Source organism: Octodon degus, unplaced genomic scaffold, assembly GCF_000260255.1.
Source record: "Octodon degus isolate 3935 unplaced genomic scaffold, OctDeg1.0 scaffold00020, whole genome shotgun sequence".
In the NCBI taxonomy this organism is placed as follows: domain Eukaryota; kingdom Metazoa; phylum Chordata; class Mammalia; order Rodentia; family Octodontidae; genus Octodon; species Octodon degus.
Genome location: NW_004524596.1, coordinates 12,420,133 through 12,440,513, shown reverse-complemented (window position 1 = coordinate 12,440,513; position 20,381 = coordinate 12,420,133). Strand labels below are relative to the sequence as shown.

At 46.3% G+C, this 20,381-nt stretch overlaps 1 protein-coding gene across 2 annotated transcripts in view; it reads left to right on the top strand.

Annotated features, from left to right (window-relative positions):
• Positions 1 to 20,381, top strand: part of Thada (THADA, armadillo repeat containing) — a 384,981-nt gene that overhangs the window by 309,196 nt on the left and 55,404 nt on the right. For both annotated transcript variants that reach the window (XM_023711247.1, XM_023711248.1), the window contains 5 exons: positions 1,531 to 1,886; positions 2,612 to 2,730; positions 3,434 to 3,504; positions 9,275 to 9,430; positions 12,286 to 12,417. In XM_023711247.1, the coding sequence (XP_023567015.1) occupies positions 1,531 to 1,886; positions 2,612 to 2,730; positions 3,434 to 3,504; positions 9,275 to 9,430; positions 12,286 to 12,417 (834 nt within the window). The remainder of the gene's footprint in view (positions 1 to 1,530; positions 1,887 to 2,611; positions 2,731 to 3,433; positions 3,505 to 9,274; positions 9,431 to 12,285; positions 12,418 to 20,381) is intronic.

Here is a 20,381-nt window from a genome sequence, read left to right as displayed (position 1 = left end):
AATTCGTGCAGCATGTGAGTCAACAGCATGACCCATCACCTTGTGTCCAGAGCGGGAAAGTTAGTAGTCCTGCTGGCCAGACCATGCCGGGGTCACGATCCCTTCTGGGCCGTACTTTAACCCATTTCTTGGGTAGACAAAGGGCAGCTCGCCGCCTGCTTGCATGTAATTTTACATAAACATGCTCTTTGAGGCTGAAGTAAGTCTCACTGGTTTTTCAGTGTAAAAATAAAATATACCCACAACTCAAGCCAGCCAAACCTGCCCTGAAGGCATTCGGAGCCAAAAAATAAAATATAAAAACTTCCTAGAAAGTTGGGTGTGGTTGTACTCACCTATAATTCCAGCATTCAGGAGGCTGAAGCAGGAGATTTGCTAAAAATTGAAGACCAGGAGGGCCAGGGAGATAGCTCAGTAAAATAAGCGCTTGCCTGGCAAGCACAAGGGCCAGAGTTCAATCCCTGGTTCTGCAAAAAAAGTAAATTAATTAATTTAATTAAATAAATAAAGAATTAAAGACCAGCCTGGGCTACATAAATTCAAGGCCAGCCTGAACTATATGCAAGACTCAAAAAACAAACAAAACCCCTTGCTGGAGTTATTTCTAAACAGAAATCCTCTTATAACATAAATTATATGTGGTGTTCTATATTTAATAATTTATTTCGTGTGTTTAATTGCAAAGCATGGAATACTGATGGAGAATTAAAAATGGAAGTACCACTCCCTAAAACAAAACACTATCAATAGAATAGTGTCTTTTGTTTCCGAAGACTGTTGATCTATTAGAGCCATGCAAAAATAGTAATAAAAGTGAGCTATTTTGTGGAAAACTTTGGGGGTAAAGTTGGGGTTGGAATCTGCACATTATGGTAGGGTAAACGCTGCTGTTTCAGGTGCTGCCTGTAAGTGGTGTATTCTCAAGGCAAATGGGAAGCAGAGATAAGGTTTGTGTGTCCAAGAGAATGCCGTTGGGGTAGTGAGAGAAGCTGAGCCCCCTCATCTGGGGGAGGAAGTAGGGAAGGTTCACTCAGAGAAGCCAGGGTGCACTGTCGGTGTCATCAGAGGCCAGGGAGATGTCACCAGCAGCCTCAGAATGCAGAACGAGGCCCATAAATGGGAACTCCAGAGAGAAGTAGGACAGTCAGACGTCCTACAGTAGCATGAGCTCCAGATTGGTGTGCTATAGAGGGGCCTGAGCCCCCAAGGAAGCTTGGGCTTCTTTCTGGTCCCTTTTGGGGCTTGGCAATTCAGGTCATGTGTCCGAGTGCCAAGGAGCGGCACCAGAGCACACTTCCTGATGATAATTCCTCCATCCCTCTGATGGGCTGTCTGAGTTACTGACACAGATGTTGCTTCTGTAAACAGGAGAATCATTGTAAGTCTGACCTAGTAATGAGACCCTGAACACCCTGTAGACCCTTCCCTAAAATACAGAAAAATAAATAAATAAATAAAAGAAAGACAGCTGATGGTTGTGCACCATTGAATAAAGTATTTACTTCTTCTCTTTGCTGTTTTGCTTTCTAGTTCTGGAGAAACTCGGCTTCTGGGAGGAAGTTGCAGAGATTGTCTCAGGATCAGAGCTGATAACAGGACTTCCCCATACCTTTAAGGTGCCGGGCCTGCCCCAGTACCTCCAGAGCCTCACCAAACTAGCCATCGCTGCAGAGAGGGCAGCGCTGACCAGGGCCGGAGAGCAGACGAGGCATGCGCCAGTCACCTTGGCGCAGCTGCTGAGCTCTCCCTTTCCCGAAGTGCGCTTGCTCGCCCTAGAAGCCCTGTTGGAAAGGCTCAGAGCAGGAGCCCCTGGATCACTGAGCAGCATGGGCGAGGATCTTCTGCTGCTGGCCATGCAGGAAAGCCACCCGGAGTGTCTCTGCAAGGTAGAGCCTGCTGGCCTGCTGGTCCCCTTCCACTCCTGGTGTCAGGAAGGCAAGACCAGGGTTGGGCTCTGGATGCAACAGACTAGGCCTCTGAAGGGTAAAGATGTTCTTTGTATGGTTCCTGGCCTGGCTTCACGCATAGAAGGGCAGGGGCACTAAGAGGAGAGGAGCTGTTAGCCGGGCTTGGTGGCATCCACCTATAATCCCAGCATTGGGGAGGCTGAGGCAGGAGGATCGCTGCAAGTTCAAGGCCAGTCTGGGCTACAGAGTAAGTTCAAGGCCAGCCTAAACTGGAGTGAGACCATGTTGATAATGACAGCATTGATAGGAGAGTTGACCCAAAGTCAGAGCTAGCCATCCTTGAGATGTTTCAGAAACAGATCTGTTAAACATCAGCTACAGGGGTATCACAGGTTCTTTGTGATGTGCCTGTCTAGGGGCAGATGTCACCTAGGAAGCGTAATCAAAAGGAAGGAGTGCTGGCCCAGCAATCTGAGCGTCTAACTCCAGTCAGAGATCATGCAGTGCCTTCACATTGGTCATTGTTGTGCCCTGCCTCAGTCTGTTAGAGATATTATAGTCCACAGGAGCCTTTGGAAAGATATAGCCCCTTATCAGTACAAATGGTTGTTACCTGGAGGCTTCTCCCTACATATTCATGCACTCTGTGTTTCTGTCTCTCTTCTCTCTTTTTCCCTCACCCACTCTGGATTTGTCTCACCCAGATACTGAAGGTTCTACACAGCATGGACTCCAATGAATGGCTTCCGCTCACAGAGCGCTGCACCCATCTCACTCCCAATGAGTTTTTGACCTGGACAATGGATATTGCTGCCAATGACAGGTTTGTCCGTGCTCCCTGTGCAGCCTAGGTGGGACGCAGACGCATCTGTCCTGTGCTGTGAACCTGCTCACTGTCCTGGCCATGGAGCTCAGCTCCTGTGTTACTCTCTAAGTCTCAGTGTAGGAGCTAGCTGTGTCATAAAGTCAAGTAGTACAGTGATGTCAGGCCTTCACGTTGGTGACCAAAAGGTGGTTGTTTCTGGAGGCACGTGAGGAGTCACGATGGGGCCGTGTCCAGAGCATCTTTGTATAAAGTATGTCCAATTTAATTTTGGATCTTAGTTACTTTTCTCATTGCTGAGACAAAATACCCAATACTCGAAGTTGAAAGCAGAAAGATTTATGTGGCTCACAGTTTGTAGAGTTTTCAGTCAATAATAGACAAATAGTTCATGGCAGGCAGAAGGCAGCAAGAGCTGCGAGTGGCCAGCAGTGATGGCAGCCCTTTTTTGGTCCCTTATATTCCATCCAGGCTACGCACCTTTAGGGGCAGCACTCACACCCAGCGAGAGCTTTCCATTATCCACATCCAGAACTATGTCAAACCAATCAGTAGACTGGTTGAGTAATCACACACCCTTGATCCCAGCACCACACAGTCTGGACCCTGCCACCTCTGAAAAGCCTCACCGATGACTGCATAAGGCTGTGCGCGGACATCTAGACACAAGCTGTAATGGATTTTAAATCCCTTTTTTCCCCAGATCTGAAATCCAGGGTGTGGCTCTGAGACTCACCTCCAAACTGATTGCCCACCACATGGAAACACATGAGGTAAGACTGAACTGTGCCTGTCCTGGAGCCTGGCTTTTGGACTCCATTTACCCAGACGGTGTCAATAAAAGTCAGCCATTACCTGGCTAAGGTCATCCACTCCTGTAATTTGACCTACTCAGGAGGCTGAGGCAAGAAGACCATAAATTCAAGACCCACTTAGACAATTCAAAGTTTAAAAATAATGGAAGGCTGAGGATGTTGCTCCCTGTAGGGAAGCCTTGGGTTTGATGCCCCATGCTGCAAAAACAACAAAAAGGCAAATGTCCTAAGCGGGCAAAATCGTTGTGACCTGTGGTGTCACCTGTGTAAGAATATCATTCAGGCATGATAACCCATGCCTGTGATCCCAGCACTTAGGAGGCTGAAGCTGGAGGATCTCCACAAAATCAAAAGGCCAGTCTGGGCTACATAGTGAGACCCAGTCTCAAAATAGAGAAAACAAAAAAGATCATTCCTGTTGATGTCCCACTGTTAGAATAACCTTTTGAATCACCTCCTTGCTTTTCTCCTGTTCTAGGAAGTTTTGGTTAGAGTCCAAGAGGGTACCATGACCTCTCCCTGACACACAGCCATTGTTCTTTCATAGTTTTTATAGCTAGACTCTATTTAAAGAAGCATAAGCAAGTCAATTGTGGGAATATTCAGAATTGTAACCTAGCAAACTAAGTGTGAAAATCAGTGGCCCAGACTTAAATATCCCCCAGAGTATGACCCAGGTGGCTCTTGGTGAAGTCCCAGGGGCACCCACCTATCCCCCTTGTCCTTTGGGGCAGAGTGGAACTGCAGTAAGCAGATCGACTTGGCAAGGTGCTGGGAGGCAGATGCAGGCGCTCTGAGAAGCACACAGGAAAGGCTTGCTACACTTACAGAGCAGTAAGCAGAAAGTGGCCGGTACTGCCAGAAGTTACACATTCAAGGTTTTCTTGCTTTTGTTTCTGTTTTGTTTTGTTTGTTCATTCTTTGCAGTATCTGGCATGGCAGATGTGCACACTATGCCTGGCTACATGGAAAGATCTCGAATGATTATTCATTCCACACTGTGAAAGTGCTAACATAATGTGGGGGATTCAGAGTTCTTATACCAGGGATGAACAGAGAGAGAGATCCAACCTCAGGAGAGAAAGACTATCAGATCGTTACATTGAGTTTTCTACTGAGGATAAGGGAGCTGAGGAGGAGGAAGCATCTTAGAGCTGAGAAAAATGTATCTTTATGTGTGGTGCTGGGGACTGAATCCAGGACTGAGCCACATCTCCATCTCTTTATTTTTAGAGTCTTGCTAAATCACTATGTTGCTAGCTGGGCTTGAATTTGTAGTCCTTCTGCCTCAGTAAGACCTCAGTGTGACTGTGTCTCAAAAAGAAACAGTTTTGGGGGGCCGGGGTGATGGTTCAATGGAGTAAGCACTTCCCTGGCAAGCGCAAGGGCCCGAGTTCAATCCCCGGTTCTGCCAAAAAAAAAAGAAAAAAGAAAGAAAGAAACAGTTTATGGTGAGGTGTGATAGTACACGCCTATAACTCGAGCATTTGGGAGGCTGAAGCAGGTGGATGAGGCAGGTGGATCACCATGAATTCAAGGCCAGCCTAGACCACATAGGAATGCCTTGTCTCAAAAAAGTAAAAGCATAGGCTGGAAGAGATAGCTCAGTGGCATAAGCGCCTGCCTGGCCGGCACCAAAAAAAAAAAAAAAAAAAAGGTAAAAACAAAACCTAAAAAAGTAAAAACTTTAAAAAAGAGTAGAAGTAAAACCCATTATGATCCTCAACACCAAAAAAAAAGACACTGCTTAGTACTTGAATGAAGTCTTATTTAATGAGAATTCAAGGAGTTTTCTGGAGAGTGAAAAAATGACAAAGCTGTAGAGAAACACGGGAGTTAGCATCTGTCTGGTGCTCAGCTGGGTTGTTACAGGTGGTCAGTGGGGTCAGCACCTCCTGAAGAGGTTCACTAGGTGGAGGAAAGGGGTTGGCATATTGTCTTGTGCCTGAGACTGGGTAGTTAAAAAAAAGATGCATTTTTCACAGCTCTGGGGGCTTTCGAGACCAAAGCACACACCAGCATCAGTAGGGCCTGCTTGCCGCTGTGGAGCGTCATGTAGCAAGAGAGCCCGGGAAAGGGAAGGAGAGACAGACCCAAGGAGACGGCGCTGGCTCTGCCCGCACAGCCACTCCTGCCATGAGTAAGTCCTCTAGAGAGCATGGCGCTCATCCATTCAGGTCACGAGGCACTCCGCCCTTATGACCTAATCATTCTCAAAGGTCTCCTCTCCCACATAACAGTGTCACAGCAGCAAATAGATTCCAACATGACTTCAGGAGAGAGAGAAAACAAACGATAACAGGACGGAAAGTACATCTGAAACAAAAATCCCCTTTTTAGAAAAAGTGGGGGAAAAATAGTATAGAACATGAAAACAATCCATGTCAGTCAATCTAGAGTAGAATATTATTTAGCCATAAAATGTTGTGTGGTCCCAACTCATCCTACAGCATGAATGAACCTTGAAAACCTTAATCTCAGTTAAAGTAGCCAGTCACAAAAGAATACACAGCATACAATCCCACTTACATTAAATGTCCAAGCCCAGCAATCCATAGTTATAGAAAGGAGGCTAGTGGTTATTTAGGGCTGAAGGAATGAAAAATTGAGTAATAGCTAAGTGGGTATAGGGTTTCTCTTTATGGTGATGAGAATGTTCTAAAATTATCTATTAGAGATGTTGGTAACATTAACTTGAACACTACCTAATATGTGCTTATATTAAAATAATACACATGCCCCATAAATATGAACAATTTTCATGCATCAATTAAAAATATCTTTAAATGTTTTTTAAAATTAGGCTTGCGGATATAGCTTAGAGGTAGAAAGCTTGCCTAAGATGTGCAAGGCCCTGGGTTTGATTCATAACACTGAAAAGAAAAACAAGTAAATTGTCCCTTAGAGGACAGGAAAACTTTTTCTAAATGAAATTATTTTTTTAAATTTTTCAAACAGGGGCTGGGGAGATGTCTCAGTGGAAAAGCACTTCCCTGGCAAGCGCAAGGGCCTGAGTTCAATCCCCGGTTCCGTAAAAAAAAAAAAAAAAAAAATTTCAAACAGTAAGCCAAACCAGCTTCTCTTTGTTAAAATAACTATGTGTATGTTTCTGTACTCGTGGTATTCTTAAGTTAGTCATGTTAAAGTCAAATTCTAGTATATGTGATGTGAGGAATAATATTGCTCTAGATAAGTTGTGGAAAATCCTATAATTTAGTGTAGATAGCAGAAGGTGGAGCAGCGGAATAATCAAAGTGTTTGTGTTTATGTGAAATACTAAATTCAGGGAAAGAAAAATAAAATTCACCCATTTTTAAGTTATGATCTGTGATAGTTAGTGCTTTTATCTGCAACATGAATTTTCTTTGTAGCTTAGACAAGTCAAGATTAGAAAATCCCTACTTGTCATAATAAATTACTTACTGAAGTTTAGTCATTGTCTGAATGGAACAAATTAAAATAATTTCATCTCCAATTTTCAAGTCCCATTAACTATCATTCTGCTACCCAACAATAATACACTTGGATCAATATTTTTAATGTGAAAGGACATCACAAAAAACAGAGTATTAGAAAAACAAGTAAATTATTTCCAAAAACACTTGAATGAAAAATCATCTAAAACAAAGCAAACTTAAAAAATAAATAAAAAGCACAATAGATTAATGAATTGAATGATTTCTTCTAATGGTGTTTGTAAATAGGATCTCAAGTCCGCATCTTGTACAGCAATTAACCACTAAGAAGAATGTATGCAGTGTGTTAATTATTGAAACTGTCCTAGCGATTTGATTTGAAGCTGTCTCATTGCTATTTGTTTATCAATAAAATTATGAAAAAAAAAGCACAATAGAAAATAATAATAATAGGGGCCAGGGAGATGGCTCAGTAGAATAAGCACTTGCCTGGCAAACGTAAGGGCTTGAGTTCAATCCCTGTTTCCGCAAAAAAAAAAAAAAGAAAATAATAATAATAGATTTGTGATGATCATTGCATAGACCAAAATCCAGTTACTTTTCCACTTTAAGTGGGTGAATTATGTGGTGTGTGAATGACGTTTCAATACAACTGTTACTGTTAAAAAACAAAACGGGTGTTTCAGCCTTGTTAGGATACTGTTTTCAGGTGTGGAAGCAAACTCAGGCATTCTGTGGCTTGAACCAGATAGACGGAAACTGTCCAACACAGACGCAGCGGCTTGCCCTTTCCGACCCAGGCCTTCTTGCAGTCTTTGACATGTGACCTCCACTGCTTATCTCAGCACTGCTCAGCGAGCGTGCACGGGAGCCCAGGAGCAGGGGTCTGGGGCGTTTCCTAGGTGCATCTCAGTGACAGCCCAGGAGAAAGCATTCACATGTTGCTACCCAGTGTGAGGGAGGCTGGGAAGTGTAGTCCTTAACTAGGTACCCACAGACCCTGCCAAAATCAGGGCTTCTATTACTAAAGATACCAAGAATATCTGGTTATCGTGGACAAGTTATTGGTTGCCACAGTCTTCCCCACAAGCCCAGTCTTTACTGAGGCTGTCAAAAAAATGTAGTGGTAGCATATGGTGAATGTTTACATTTTAAGAGTTTACTATGGACCATCAGTTCATCTCAATACCTGCTCACACACACTTAAAACATACCTGACCTGTCATTCTTGCCGCTTTCTGGAGCAATTCTCGAAGTCTACTTTTGGGGCTGTCTACAAGGTGTAATCAAAAGCATAGTGAACACTGCTGCCAGGTGCCATCCAGCAGAAAAGCAGCCCTACAGAAATGCTAGAGTGAGTCCTCACCCACCATATTCCCCAGACCTGGCACTGTGTAAACTTCTGGGTTTTCCCATGGTCATGAAAGGTAAAGATTTGAATGGACTCAGGACATCGAGACAGGACAACTAAAGACACTTCAGAAAGTGACAGGAGGGGCTAGGGAGATAGTTTGCTGGTCTAAGCGCCTGCCTGGCAAGCACAAGGACCTGGGTTCAATCCCTGGTACCACATGCCATGCTGGCTGCCTCCATGCCGAGCCAGCCACCAAGACCAGATGTAGTGACACATGTCTGTAAACCCAGAGGTGGGGAGGCTGAGACAGGAAGATCACTACAAGTCTGAGCTGCATGGCAAGACTCTGTAAAGAAGGTGGCAAGAACAATGGAATATTCAAAGTAAAGGGGAGTATTTTAAAGGGAATTAATAGCAATGTGTCTTTAATAATTTTTTTTTTTTTTTTGCATTTTTTAGACTGGGTCTCACTACGTAGATTGGACTCGTAGTGATCCGCCTATGTTCAGCCTCCCAAAGAGCTGGGATTACAGGCATGTGCCACCATGCCCAGAATCAATCGCATCTCAGCGCATCCCGGGTGGGGCCAGTGTGGCATGCCGGGGATCGAACCCCAGCCACTGTGTCTGCCTAAGCAGGCACTTTAATCTGCTGAGCTATTTGGCCAGCCCAATAATTTTTTTAAACACTGACCATATTTTTCAGTCATTCCTATACACTAGGGTTGTGATAACCCAATATGCACAGAAAAAACTCAAGGAAGTCGCTCATTAGAGACTCTGTATTTCCAAAAAAGAAAAGGTCAGATTTTCCTCAGGGGACTTGTTTATTTCACCTAGTTGGGATAGAAAAGCAACTAAGAACCTTCTTCCCACCAAGGTAAAGCTGATTTGCAGGCACAGCTTGGTGTACCTCTTTCCTTCTCTCAGCCCCTGATTACATCTCGGGTCTGTGCTTTCAGATCTGGGACTCGCTAGCCCCCCAGCTGAAGCGGTGGGTGCAGCTGGTCATCTTGTCCTGCGGAGACTGTCTTCCCACGGAGTCTAGGCTGACCGCTGCTGAGATCCTCACCAGCACTGCACCACTGGTCCTCACCAACCCCTGTCCAGTTCTCGGTAAGTGGGATGAGGGCAGAGCACATTGTACCAAACTCCAACAGCATGAATAGATACTCTTGACCAGTGGTGGTGAGCCTGTGGCATGCCTGCCTGCTGCACGAAGGTGTTTGTTATGACTGAGTGCTCTAAGAGGTTCGCCAGCATTGCTCTAGACTGAGGAAAGGTAACAGCTAGTAGCATGCACCGTGCCTTCACCTCTTCCAAGTAGAGTCCTGCCTTCGTTCAGACCCTTATTTCTCACCAGCAGTCTGTTAGCCTCTTTTGCTCTTAGCCAAATAGCCTCTGAGGTCTTTCTGAAGTGAAATACTGTCATGTCGGCCCATGCTGAAAACATGAGGAGGTTCCCTTTGCCTTCTGGATAGAATCCAAACTCCCTTGTACTCCGCTCCAGGCCCTTCCTGGTTCCTCCTGGCCACCCTCCCACCCGTCATCCACCACTCCCAGCACCAACTGATGTGTCATCAGGAGGGAACAGTTCTCTATAAACAAACCACTGCTTCCCTGAGTCTTTCAAGACTCAGCCCATCTGTCCCCTCTTCCAGGAAGCCTGTTGCACTAATCTAGGTGAGAAATAAACAGGTCAGTGTGAATCTGTGGCAGGAAGAGTGCCCTCTCCCGCCATGTTCAATCCCATACTGTGGTACCCTGCTTCTTCTCCCATCTGTTAATGGACTTCAGCTGCTGCTTTACCTTTCTATGCACAGCCCTCAAAAATAAGACATGATCCTGGCTCCAAGGAGTATTCAGCAGAGTTATGGAAAAAAGTTCCTATGATAAAAGAATGGATTATTTTTTATATGGTGAGGTCCAAATTTTAGATGTTGTAAGAGTTGAGAGTTTTGGGGGCTGGGGAGATGGCTCAGTGGAATAAGCACTTCCCTGGCAAGCACAAGGGTCTGAGTTCAATCCCTGGTTCCGCCAAAAAAAAAAAAAGCTGAGAGTTTCGAAGTGTTTCATATCTGTGGATCTCTCTGGGAAACGTTTTCTTTCATCTTACTTATTTCTTCTTTGTGACACCTCACCCAAACAGGGAATGAAAGGGAGCTTCCTTGTGCTGTGACCTAATACTGAACCTAGAGAAATAGGAGCAAAAACTTATAGACTTTGGTCAAGCCGAATACAGTGGCACATGCCTGTAGTCCCAGCTCTTGTGGGGGGTGAGGTCGAGGACCAGTTGAGCTCAAGAGTGTAGGACAGCCTGGGAAACACAGTAAGGTCTGGTTTCAAAACAACAAAAACAGGCTGAGAAGATAGCTCAGTGGCATAAGCGCCTGTCTGGCAAGCACAAGGTCCAGAGTTTGATCCTTGGTACCGCAAAAAAAAAAAAAAAAAAAAAATTATTGATCAACCTTTCCCAGAAAGACCATTTTGCAGCATTTTCTGGATGACTTTGGCCACTTTAAGTTAAGCTCACACGGGCTGGCCAAATAGCTCAGTGGATTAAAGCACCTACCCAGGAGTTCGATCCCTGGGCCTACCCTGCCAGCCCTGCCCTCAAGGTGTGCTGAGACTGGGATTGAGACTGTGATGGCACACACCTAGAATCCCAGCACTTGGGAGGCTGTAAACAGAAGGATCACTATGAGTCTGATCTATGCAGTGAGACCCTGTAGACCCTGTCCTAAATACCAAAAAAAAAAAAACACTTTAAGCTCACAACAGGAGAAATGTATGTGGAGTAACCTGGAATTCCCTCATTGATTTCATAATTAATTGCTGGTGCTGGCTGCAGCTTTATGGAAATGATGAAGTCAGGTGAAGTGGCACACACCTACAATCCCAGTGCTGGGAGGTTGAGGCAGGAAACAATAAGTGTAGTGAGATGTTGTCTCAAAATAAAAATAAAAGGGCTAGGACTGTAGCTCAGTGCAATCCCCACTACTAGGAGGAGAAATTATGACGGAGGAGATCAGTGGTGGGTGATGGTGCACAAGGTCATGAGAAACAGATACTGAGTGACAGATGGCATCAGAGTACATCAGGACAGGATGAAGTAGACGAAAGCAGAGGATGTGAGAGGTATAAGTGACCATGTCGGAAAGGAAAATGTTGAGAGAGGCAAGCAGGCAACCCTAGAGAGCAGGTAAAAATGATAGTGTCTCACAGACTGAGTAAAACTTAAAGGCAGATCTGGAGCAGAAAACCCCAAGTGGAGCCTTTGCTGTTGGCTTGCGGGAAGCAGCGGTGGCTAAGAGCAGAGGAGGTCGGGGTGGTTGAGATCATGTGGATAGGGATGGTGGGTGCTAGTGTGGGTGGTACCCTCCTTGGCCCCCCACTGAGCCTCTACAAACCTGAGCCACTCTGTCACCCTCCTGTCTATGACACCTATCCCGTCTCCCTCCTACATGGCTTCCATTCCCCAATGTAGCAGTCCCTTGTCACCCGTTCTCATTAGTGACTACTAGCGGGGTCTGTTAAAGATTGTTACACAGGGGCAGATGCTGCCTTTTCTGCCTGTCACCTGCAGCAGCAATTAGCACAGGCCAACTTGCAGAGCCAGTGCCCAGAGATGACTGCACCAGATGGTGGACCCCGGTGTCCATGTGATGCAGGCTGTTTCCTGGGCCGTTCCTCTTCTTTGAAGCATAATCTTACTGATACTGGCTTTCAGAACCGAGAAGCTGGCACTGTCACTCCCACCCACACTGGGCCCATTTCTGTGTAGTTTCATGCTCCAGAATCATGACACCAGTGAGCTGGGCCCAGGACTGTTAGCCAGGGTCCTGAAATGGAGGAGTGGCTGGGGTCACTGAGTGGCGCTCACCCAGCACTGTTTTCCTGCACCAAAGCAGTATCTGAACCTGCTTGCCAACTGCAACCTGAGTGATTTGAATTCCTTTTGGTCTTCTTAGAGTTGCAGGACATGCTTGCTCTATGGAAATGTGTCCTCATCCTCCTACAGAGTGAAGAACAAGCTGTACGAGATGCAGCCACACAAGCCGTGACAATAGCACTGTCACAGGAAAACACCTACCAGTCAACAGGTACCTTGTTCTTATCCTTTGCAGTGTGTTATTGCTCTAAGACAGCAACTGGAAGACCTTTCTATGAATAACCAGGTGGTGAATGTCAGGTTTTGTGGCCAGTCAGTCTCTGTTCCAGCTCTGCCACTTTAGTGGGAGAGCAGCCATAAACAATAAGAGCCAGCTGCTTATGGTGGTGCTGGCCTGCAATCCCAGCTATGCAGAAGGCTAGGGCAGGAGGACCACAAGTTCCAGCTCAGCCTGGGCATTCTAAGAATGACCCTGCCTCAAAATAAAAAATAGAAAGGGCCGTAGATGCAGATCAGTAGTAGAACATCCCTGGGTTCAATCCCCAGTACTAAAAAAGAAGAAAGGCAAACAAATGGGCATAATGTGTTCCAGTAAAACTTTATTTACAAAAATAGAAGTCTTCCCAGATTTGATCTACTAGCCATAATTTGCTAGCAGACATCCTAGAGAAAGACTGTTTTCAAAAGCAGAAATTTAATAAGTGGTGTTTGGTCTTTTGTTAATTATATAGTCATCTGTTTTAAATAAGGCTAAGTCCTGATTCTCTGAGTGGGTTGCACAACCCAAGAATAACAGATCCATCATTTTGTTCCTGCATGAGTGTTTGCCTGTGACAGAAATGTGGCTGTGTCCAAGTTTGGTTTCTTTTCTTTGTGCCTTGGCTTTGTGTCTGATAAGGAACAGCAGTTGTAGGACTCAGATCCGCAGGATGAGCTGTTGCAGTTCTGGGCTGTGGGGCTGTCTTTCACGCCACAGAAGGGAACCTGGCTGAGAGTAGAGAATAGGCTGCTGAAGGAAAGGATAAGAAACAGGAGTTTCTTGACATAGGAGCACAATGGGCCCACTGTCCAGGGGCCGCCTGGAGAATAACAGTGTTGGTGGATGCCCCGTGCCTAGGCATGGATGCCCGAGAGGTGTGCAGGTTAGCCACCCAGGGAGAAGGAAGAGCACCGTGCTGAGGCAGGCTCACAGCAGACAGCCAGTGCAGGGAGAGGAAGCAGAGTCTGACTGAGAGTCTGCGTGGACCCAGCGTGCACTGGAGGAGCCCTGAGATGTGGGACCTTCCTGGTGTCCCAGCTCCCAGCTGTGAGGGTCTGTCAGCATTTAAGAAGCTAGTTTTCCACAATCTGTAGGTGACTGTGCTCCTGGACAAGTTTAGCCTCTCTGTGGGAAGTCATGTGAACAGTGCTCAAAGGGTGTGCGTGCCCCATTGTGCCCCCCTCAGCCCCTAACCAGACTGCTCTGGAGCCAAAATTGTGCTCTGTGTATTCCTTTTCTGATCGCTGTTTTTCCTCAGGAGACACTAGGAACTTCCAGCAAGTACTCAGTAGGTTGGTAGTGGAATATAATACTCGATAGATTTCTCCCAGGCTCTCCACCAAAGATGGGAAAAATGTCAGTAATTTCACAGCTGAATTTCTTCCCTTAGTCTTTAATATATAGCCTTTGCCCTACTACTTTTATTTCTGTCAGAGGTTTTCCAAGTTCATTTATAGTAAAAATGCATTACTATGTTTTCCCTTCTCTCTTTTTTTTTAAGAAATAAATATGAGTTGGGGCCAGGGAGATGGCTCAGTGGAATAAGCACTTCCTTGGCAAGGGCCTGAGTTCAATCCTCGGTTCCACCAAAAAAATAAATAAATAAATAAATAAATATGAGTTGCACATGGTGGCACAGGCCTGTGATCCCAGCACTCAGGTGGCTGAGGCAGGAGAATCACCAGGAGTTTGAGGCCAGCCTGGGTTATATAGTGAGTTTAAGGCCAGCCTACACTACACAGTGAGACCGTGTCTCAAAAAAAAAAAAAAAAAAAAAAAGGAAATAGCAATCAGTTATTCCAGCTAGAGTGCCGACTGCACGCAAAACTCCACTTGTGAAGCCACTAAAAGAATAAAAAATGTAAAACCCTGCGTATCTAGTCTTGTATTCCTCATCTTAGTCATAAAAAGGAGTTGAGACCTGAAAGGAGGAGAAATTCTCTGACAACTAGGTGCAGTGTAGTTGGACTAGATCCAGCGTTGGCAGAGGAAAGCGTGACAGGAAACTATCAGAACAACCAACGCCGTTGGAGTGGTGTCTGTAGCCTGCAACTGATAGGATGTTTCCTGTATTTGATAACTATTCTGGCTTCACAAGAGTCTGCTTTTTATTCATAGGAAGCAAACACTGAACTATTAAGAAATAAAGACACGTAACACCTGCAGCTCACTTTCTGTGATTCAAAAAAAATAAAAGTGTATGTGGTTCGAAATGTCAAACACAAGTAGAGTTGCTAATGTGCATCTGTTCCATATGCATGAAATTACTTATTAAATGTTTTTATATATTTTTTTAAAAATTTGGTACAGGGTCTCACTACATAGACTTGTAGTGATCGTCCTGTCTCAGCCTCCCCAGTGCTGGGATTACAGGCATGCAACACCACACCTGGCTTCAGTGCCCACATAGTGTACCCAGGTTCCAGAGCCGGCACAGCATGTGGTACCAGGGATCAAACCCAGGTCCTTGTGCTTGCCAGGCAGGTGCTTAGACTGCCTAGCTATTTCCCCAGCCCTATAAAATCTATTTTTACTAGAAAGGACTAATAAATATTCAATATCAATAAATATTAATAGACTGATTGGTTATAAGTAAATAAGCCTCAGGTGATTTCCTTCCCATAAATTATACTATCTTGCCCCTCCCTTTAAAAAAAAAAAAAAAAAAAAAAACATGCATTTTCAGTGACTGTACCGTGCAGGTCATGCTCAGGCCGGGTCCCCATCACCTTGAAGACAGTGGCGTGTCAGTGCACGGTGGCACTCATTCAGCTCCTCCCGGTGCCCTCTGCTCTGCCTCCCTGGGATTTCCAGACCCCCAAGGCACAGCCTGGTTTTCATCAACACAGAAAATAAATATTCCTGCTGCAGATGAAAAGGTGGCTGAGGGTTAAAAATCACCCCTGATGATTAGTGGGCTTAGCCAGCTGACGCTTCAGAGTATATCATCGTGTTGTAGCTTGTGGCCAAGCTGCAAAGCAGCTGCCTATAGTTTCCTGTTCCTTCTGTCTACAGGGATCACGCAAAATATGCTGTGGATGGCTTTGTCTTTTGTGTTTGGGTCACTTATCCCTGTTGGGTCTTATTTTTTTTTTTTTTTAATTTTTTTTTTTTTTAACATTTGTTTATTTATTGTGTGTGTGTGGCCAGCTCAGCCCTCCAGGGGGCGGGGCTGGCTGGCATGTGGTGCTGGGGGATCGAACCGTGGTCCCTGTGCTTTGCCAAGCTTGTTCCATGTAGGTGCTTTAGACCACTGAGCCATCTCGCCAGCCCACCTGTTGGGTCTTAGATGCCATAAAAATATATGGCATTATTTTGTTCCCTAAATCCATATTTTAATATTATAGTAAAATAATACTGTTATATTACTATTTAATGACTTATTTGAGAAGTCAAATTTGTAATAAAACATTAAAGTAAAAATTCTCACTTCTCCAGAATAAAACACCCACAGCCCTCCATGTCTCTTACATAGGACTATGGACTGGATGCAGACGAGAACCTCCCATAGCCTCCCAGGGGAACAAGGGGTACATTCTCACTGCGGGGTCTTAGGGGTCAGAGAGCAGAACTGCCCAGAGGCTGCAGCAAGTGGGCACCACAGGAGGCCAGGACACAGGAGGAGCTGGAGCCACGACCTGGAGGTGGGAGCACATGGGAGCCGCTGGGACAGCACTGAGTGGTCAGGTGCGATGGGAAGCCAGGTGAGGCTGGGCAATGGGGAGCAGGACATAAACCCAGAAGCGGAGTCACACTGAGTTCCAGGCCAGCAGCCAGACCTATAGCTGTGGGAAGCTGCAGACAGTTGAAATTTAAGAGTGCTGTTACAAGGCGTGTGGTGGAGGAACTCAGCATGCAGCATGGGCCAGTGCCAGGTGAGCAAGTGGAATCTTGGGGCAGGGACACCAACGGGAAGCTGTGGGAGCTGTCCTCAGGAGCCACGATCAGTGGAAAGGGACAGATCAGAGGAGACAGGGAGCTGCAACAGACTTGGGGAGCCCAGAAAAGGCAAGTGCAAGATGACTTCACGGCTGCACACTGAGAGGCATGTGCGGAAAGGTGTTGCCAGCCCTCTGACACTGATGTAGTCAAGCTTGGCCTTCCAGGAAATGATGCTACCAGGAAGCAGGGAAGGCACTCAGACCGTGAGGCATCGTGATCTGGGTCAGAGTATTCTTCAGGCTTTGCCTAGATCAGCAGTGGAAATTAGGGCAAAGGGGGAACTTGTTCTGTGGTAGGGACAGATGGGGTGTCCAGGTTGTGTCCTGCCCTCTCTGGAACACAGCCCAGCTAACTCACAGCCCCTCCACAGGCCTGCTCAGGGCTCAGAGCAAGCCTCAAGCCAGTGGTTCACACCGCATCCCCTTGGCTGCTGTTCCACATCCAGTTGGCTCCAAGGATGGCTTTGTAGATGAAATTGGTTAATAATTCTAAAAAACCTGGTGAAAATAGCTCCATAGCCCTCCTGGGGTGAGTATTGTTCACTTCTGTGCCTGTGACCTGGGTCACTGGAAGGTCACCAGAAACTCCTGGCTACACACAGGTCTCTGCAGCACCTGCAGCTCCCCCTGCCATTGCAACTAAGGACTAAGGGGAGGGAGCAGCCCCCTCCTCACACTACTGTGTGTCAGCCAAAGTAGACTACGGAGTCAGAGGAAATGGCCTTCCTAGGCTTTGAGAGTAAGGGAATGAAATCTGCAACTCAGAAGAGTATGTGGGCTAGAGTCCAGGAGGCATCTCACCTTTCTTCTCTCTCTCCTTAGATTTGAGTCCAAAACTTAAATAACACAGAAACTAGCTCTGGTCAAGGGCAGGAGATACTCGGCCTTCTCTACAGCTCTGTTCCAGCCCACCTGAGTACCTCACTTTTACCTGTTTTATGTGCCATGGTGACTTTAGTGTGATAGTGCATTTGAAAGAGGCCTCCATGTGGGCAGCAAATCACCTGGACAATATTCAAGTGTAAAGCACTATTTGTGTGACTCTCATTGCAGAAGAGTCCTGGGTGAGCATGGGGGGGGGGGGGTCTAGGACCTGGCTGACAGGGAGGCAAGGGCGGTGAGCTTTCTGAACCCTCCCTCCAGCACTGGCTGTCCTTCTCCTCCTCTCTTAGCTTCAGCCCAGAATTGTTAACTAATTTAGGTGGCCTTCTCTGCCTCTGTTTCCACTTGTGAGATATTAGGGGGGTGGGCTTCTGATCAGGAGCCGCAGGGTCATGGCCATGATTCATCAGCTTTCATGGATACAAGATAAGAGAGAAGGGCTACAGACCCCATATTCCATGTTAGTGATTTGGATTTAAGAAGGGTGACTTCTCCACAGACACTTTCCTATGAAGAAAAAGTAGAACATAAAAGATGTTTGAGAATGGGGGGGGGGGGAGAGAGAGAGAGAGAGAACAAGTACAGAGAGATACAGACACCAAACTGTAGGTCTTTTCCTCAGTGTGAGCTCCTAGTAGTCCTTCCCCTCTCCCCTGCATAGACCCCTACGCCACAAAAAGTAATATACGCTTCTTGCCCTGCCCCATGAGATAGGACTCTTGGTGCTGGTTCCTTCAGCCCCACCTCTGTGCAGCCCCCTGCCTATGGCATTCTACACAGCCCTTTTTTTCCCTACTTTTCTGTTGTTTGCTCTTTCGTTTGCTGTGTAGTTTTATCTCCCCAGCCAGCCCATGTCTTCTATTAGATATATACAGTAGTTGCTATTGTACAGTTTGTGTTGATCTTTTGCCCAAGTCCATCCCTAATTCCTTAAGGAGATTGGGGTGTCCTTTGCAACAAGCATTCTAGAACTCACAGATAGATCCTCCCACTAGAAGGGCACCATGTGTAGAAATTACTACAAGCTTATTGCCTGGCTCCCCTGGGCTTAGCATTTCTAGTCCCATGGTATTTGGATCTTTGTTATCCTTACCTGTGTGGTCCGGGTCTCAGACTGCAGGGCCAGGAAGCCAACCTGGGGCTAACTGGAGACAGCAAACTAGCCACCCAGGCTTGACACAGTGACCCAGGGAGAACCTGAAAGTGAGCTGAGGCTGGGGAGGGGGCAAACGTGACACTATGTGCAGAGCAGGAGCCTTGGCCGGAGCATGGAGCTGCAGCCAGGTGGCCCAGGGAAGCCGAGCCCTGGCAGTCACCAAGGGCAGCACACCGCTGAGGAAGAGAGCGCTTGCTCCCTCTCCCCCATGGGTTTCTCCCACCCATGCCCTGGTTCCCCTCATGCAGATGCATGAGCACCACCGTTACTCACTGTGACACAGCTGTGAGGCAGCGTGAAAGTACAAAAGCTTCTCATAAGCTCAGCCCCTGAATAAGCATGAGGGAGCCCTGGGAGGAGAGATAGGGAGTGCTGGGTCACCGTGACATTTCAGTGGCCCACAGTGAGGTGGCTCAGCCAGCAAAGCCTTGGGCCAGTGGGGATTTGCTCTGTCACGGAGGGTCACAGCCTAGGATCTCGAAGGCTGCCACTAGCTCTGTTCTGGCCCTTCCAGCTGACAGGGTCGCCCTGGAGCTCAGTCCCAGCACTGCTTGTCTCCTACCTCTGTCTCCACATAGGGACCGACGACCCAGACACAGGGTCCTCACATTGGCTCTCTCCAGCCACAGGCCCTATTCGATGGGTGCACCAAGCACTTACTGTAAGGAAGAGGCACCCAGGCCAAGAGCAGGTACATCACTAGAGCGTGCACTCCAGCCACCTCCATGGATTCGCAGGGCCCATATTAAATACCTAAATCATTTTCTGACTCATTCTTTCACTCCTCCTTAGGTGGCCACGAGTTTTTCTCTCACTATGTTGAGTATGAAATAAGCTATCAGATCATGGACATTCATTCATTCACTTGAACGGATCTTTACAAAGTGCCTGTGTGTCAGGCCTAGTGTCCAGGCCACAGCCTGCTCTCCCCTGGGCTTCTGCAAAACCTCCAACCTGGACTTTCTGCCGCTACCTTTACCTGTCCGCAATTCTCTCTCTCTCTCTCTCTCTGTTTTTGCTTTTGTTTTTTTTATGAGCAGAATATACTTATTGAGGGAAAGAAAGCTCCTGTCTGAGAGAGGGACAGGAGGAGGGGCCAAGCGGGTTGTCCCCCTATCCTCCAGTTCTTGTCCACAACTAATGATTCTAGCGCTCTCCTTGGGGGAAGTCGGATGGCGTTGCTCTCCTGCCCACAGTCCTCTCTCATTTCCTATCTCACTTGATTATTTCAGGTATTTTTACTGGTGTCAGAAAGCTGATAAATATAGGGTTTGTTTGTTTGTTTGTTTGTTTGTTTGGTAGAACCTGGGACTGAACTCAGGCCCCTGCGCTTGCCAGGCAAGTGCTTATTCCACTGAGCCATCTCCCAGCCCCTTCCTATCTCACTTTGAATAAAACCCAAAGTCAGACTCACACGCAAAGCCCTTCCACCCTAGCCCAGCCATTGCAGCCTCTGGTCCGTCTCCACCTCCCGAGCTTTCCCGGCCTCGGAGCCTTTACACAAGCTGCTTGGCCTGCTGGGGTTATCTTCCCAGCCCTGTTGCTCACTCTGTACCATTTCTCCATAACTTTAGTCCCTTTTGCACACAGACCTGCTTTTTTTATATATATATTTATTTTTTTATTGAGAAATAAATATGAGTGAGACAGTTTCACAGCTGGTTAATAGGACAGTTTTGATAGTCAATACACTGTACATTGTTATCTTCTTAGTAGTTATCCATCGTACAAGAAGCAGACAGGATCTTCTGTCCAAACACTGTTAGCACACCTCTTTCTTCTCATTGAATTAAGCGAAAGTAGCTGTAAATTTATCCTATTTTGTGTATATAAATACAAAATGATCTTTCCTTTGTATCCTTTTATTTTTTTATTTTTTTTGTCCTGTCAGAGGTGAACATTCTATTGGCATCTAAATACTATAGGTGTTTGAATTC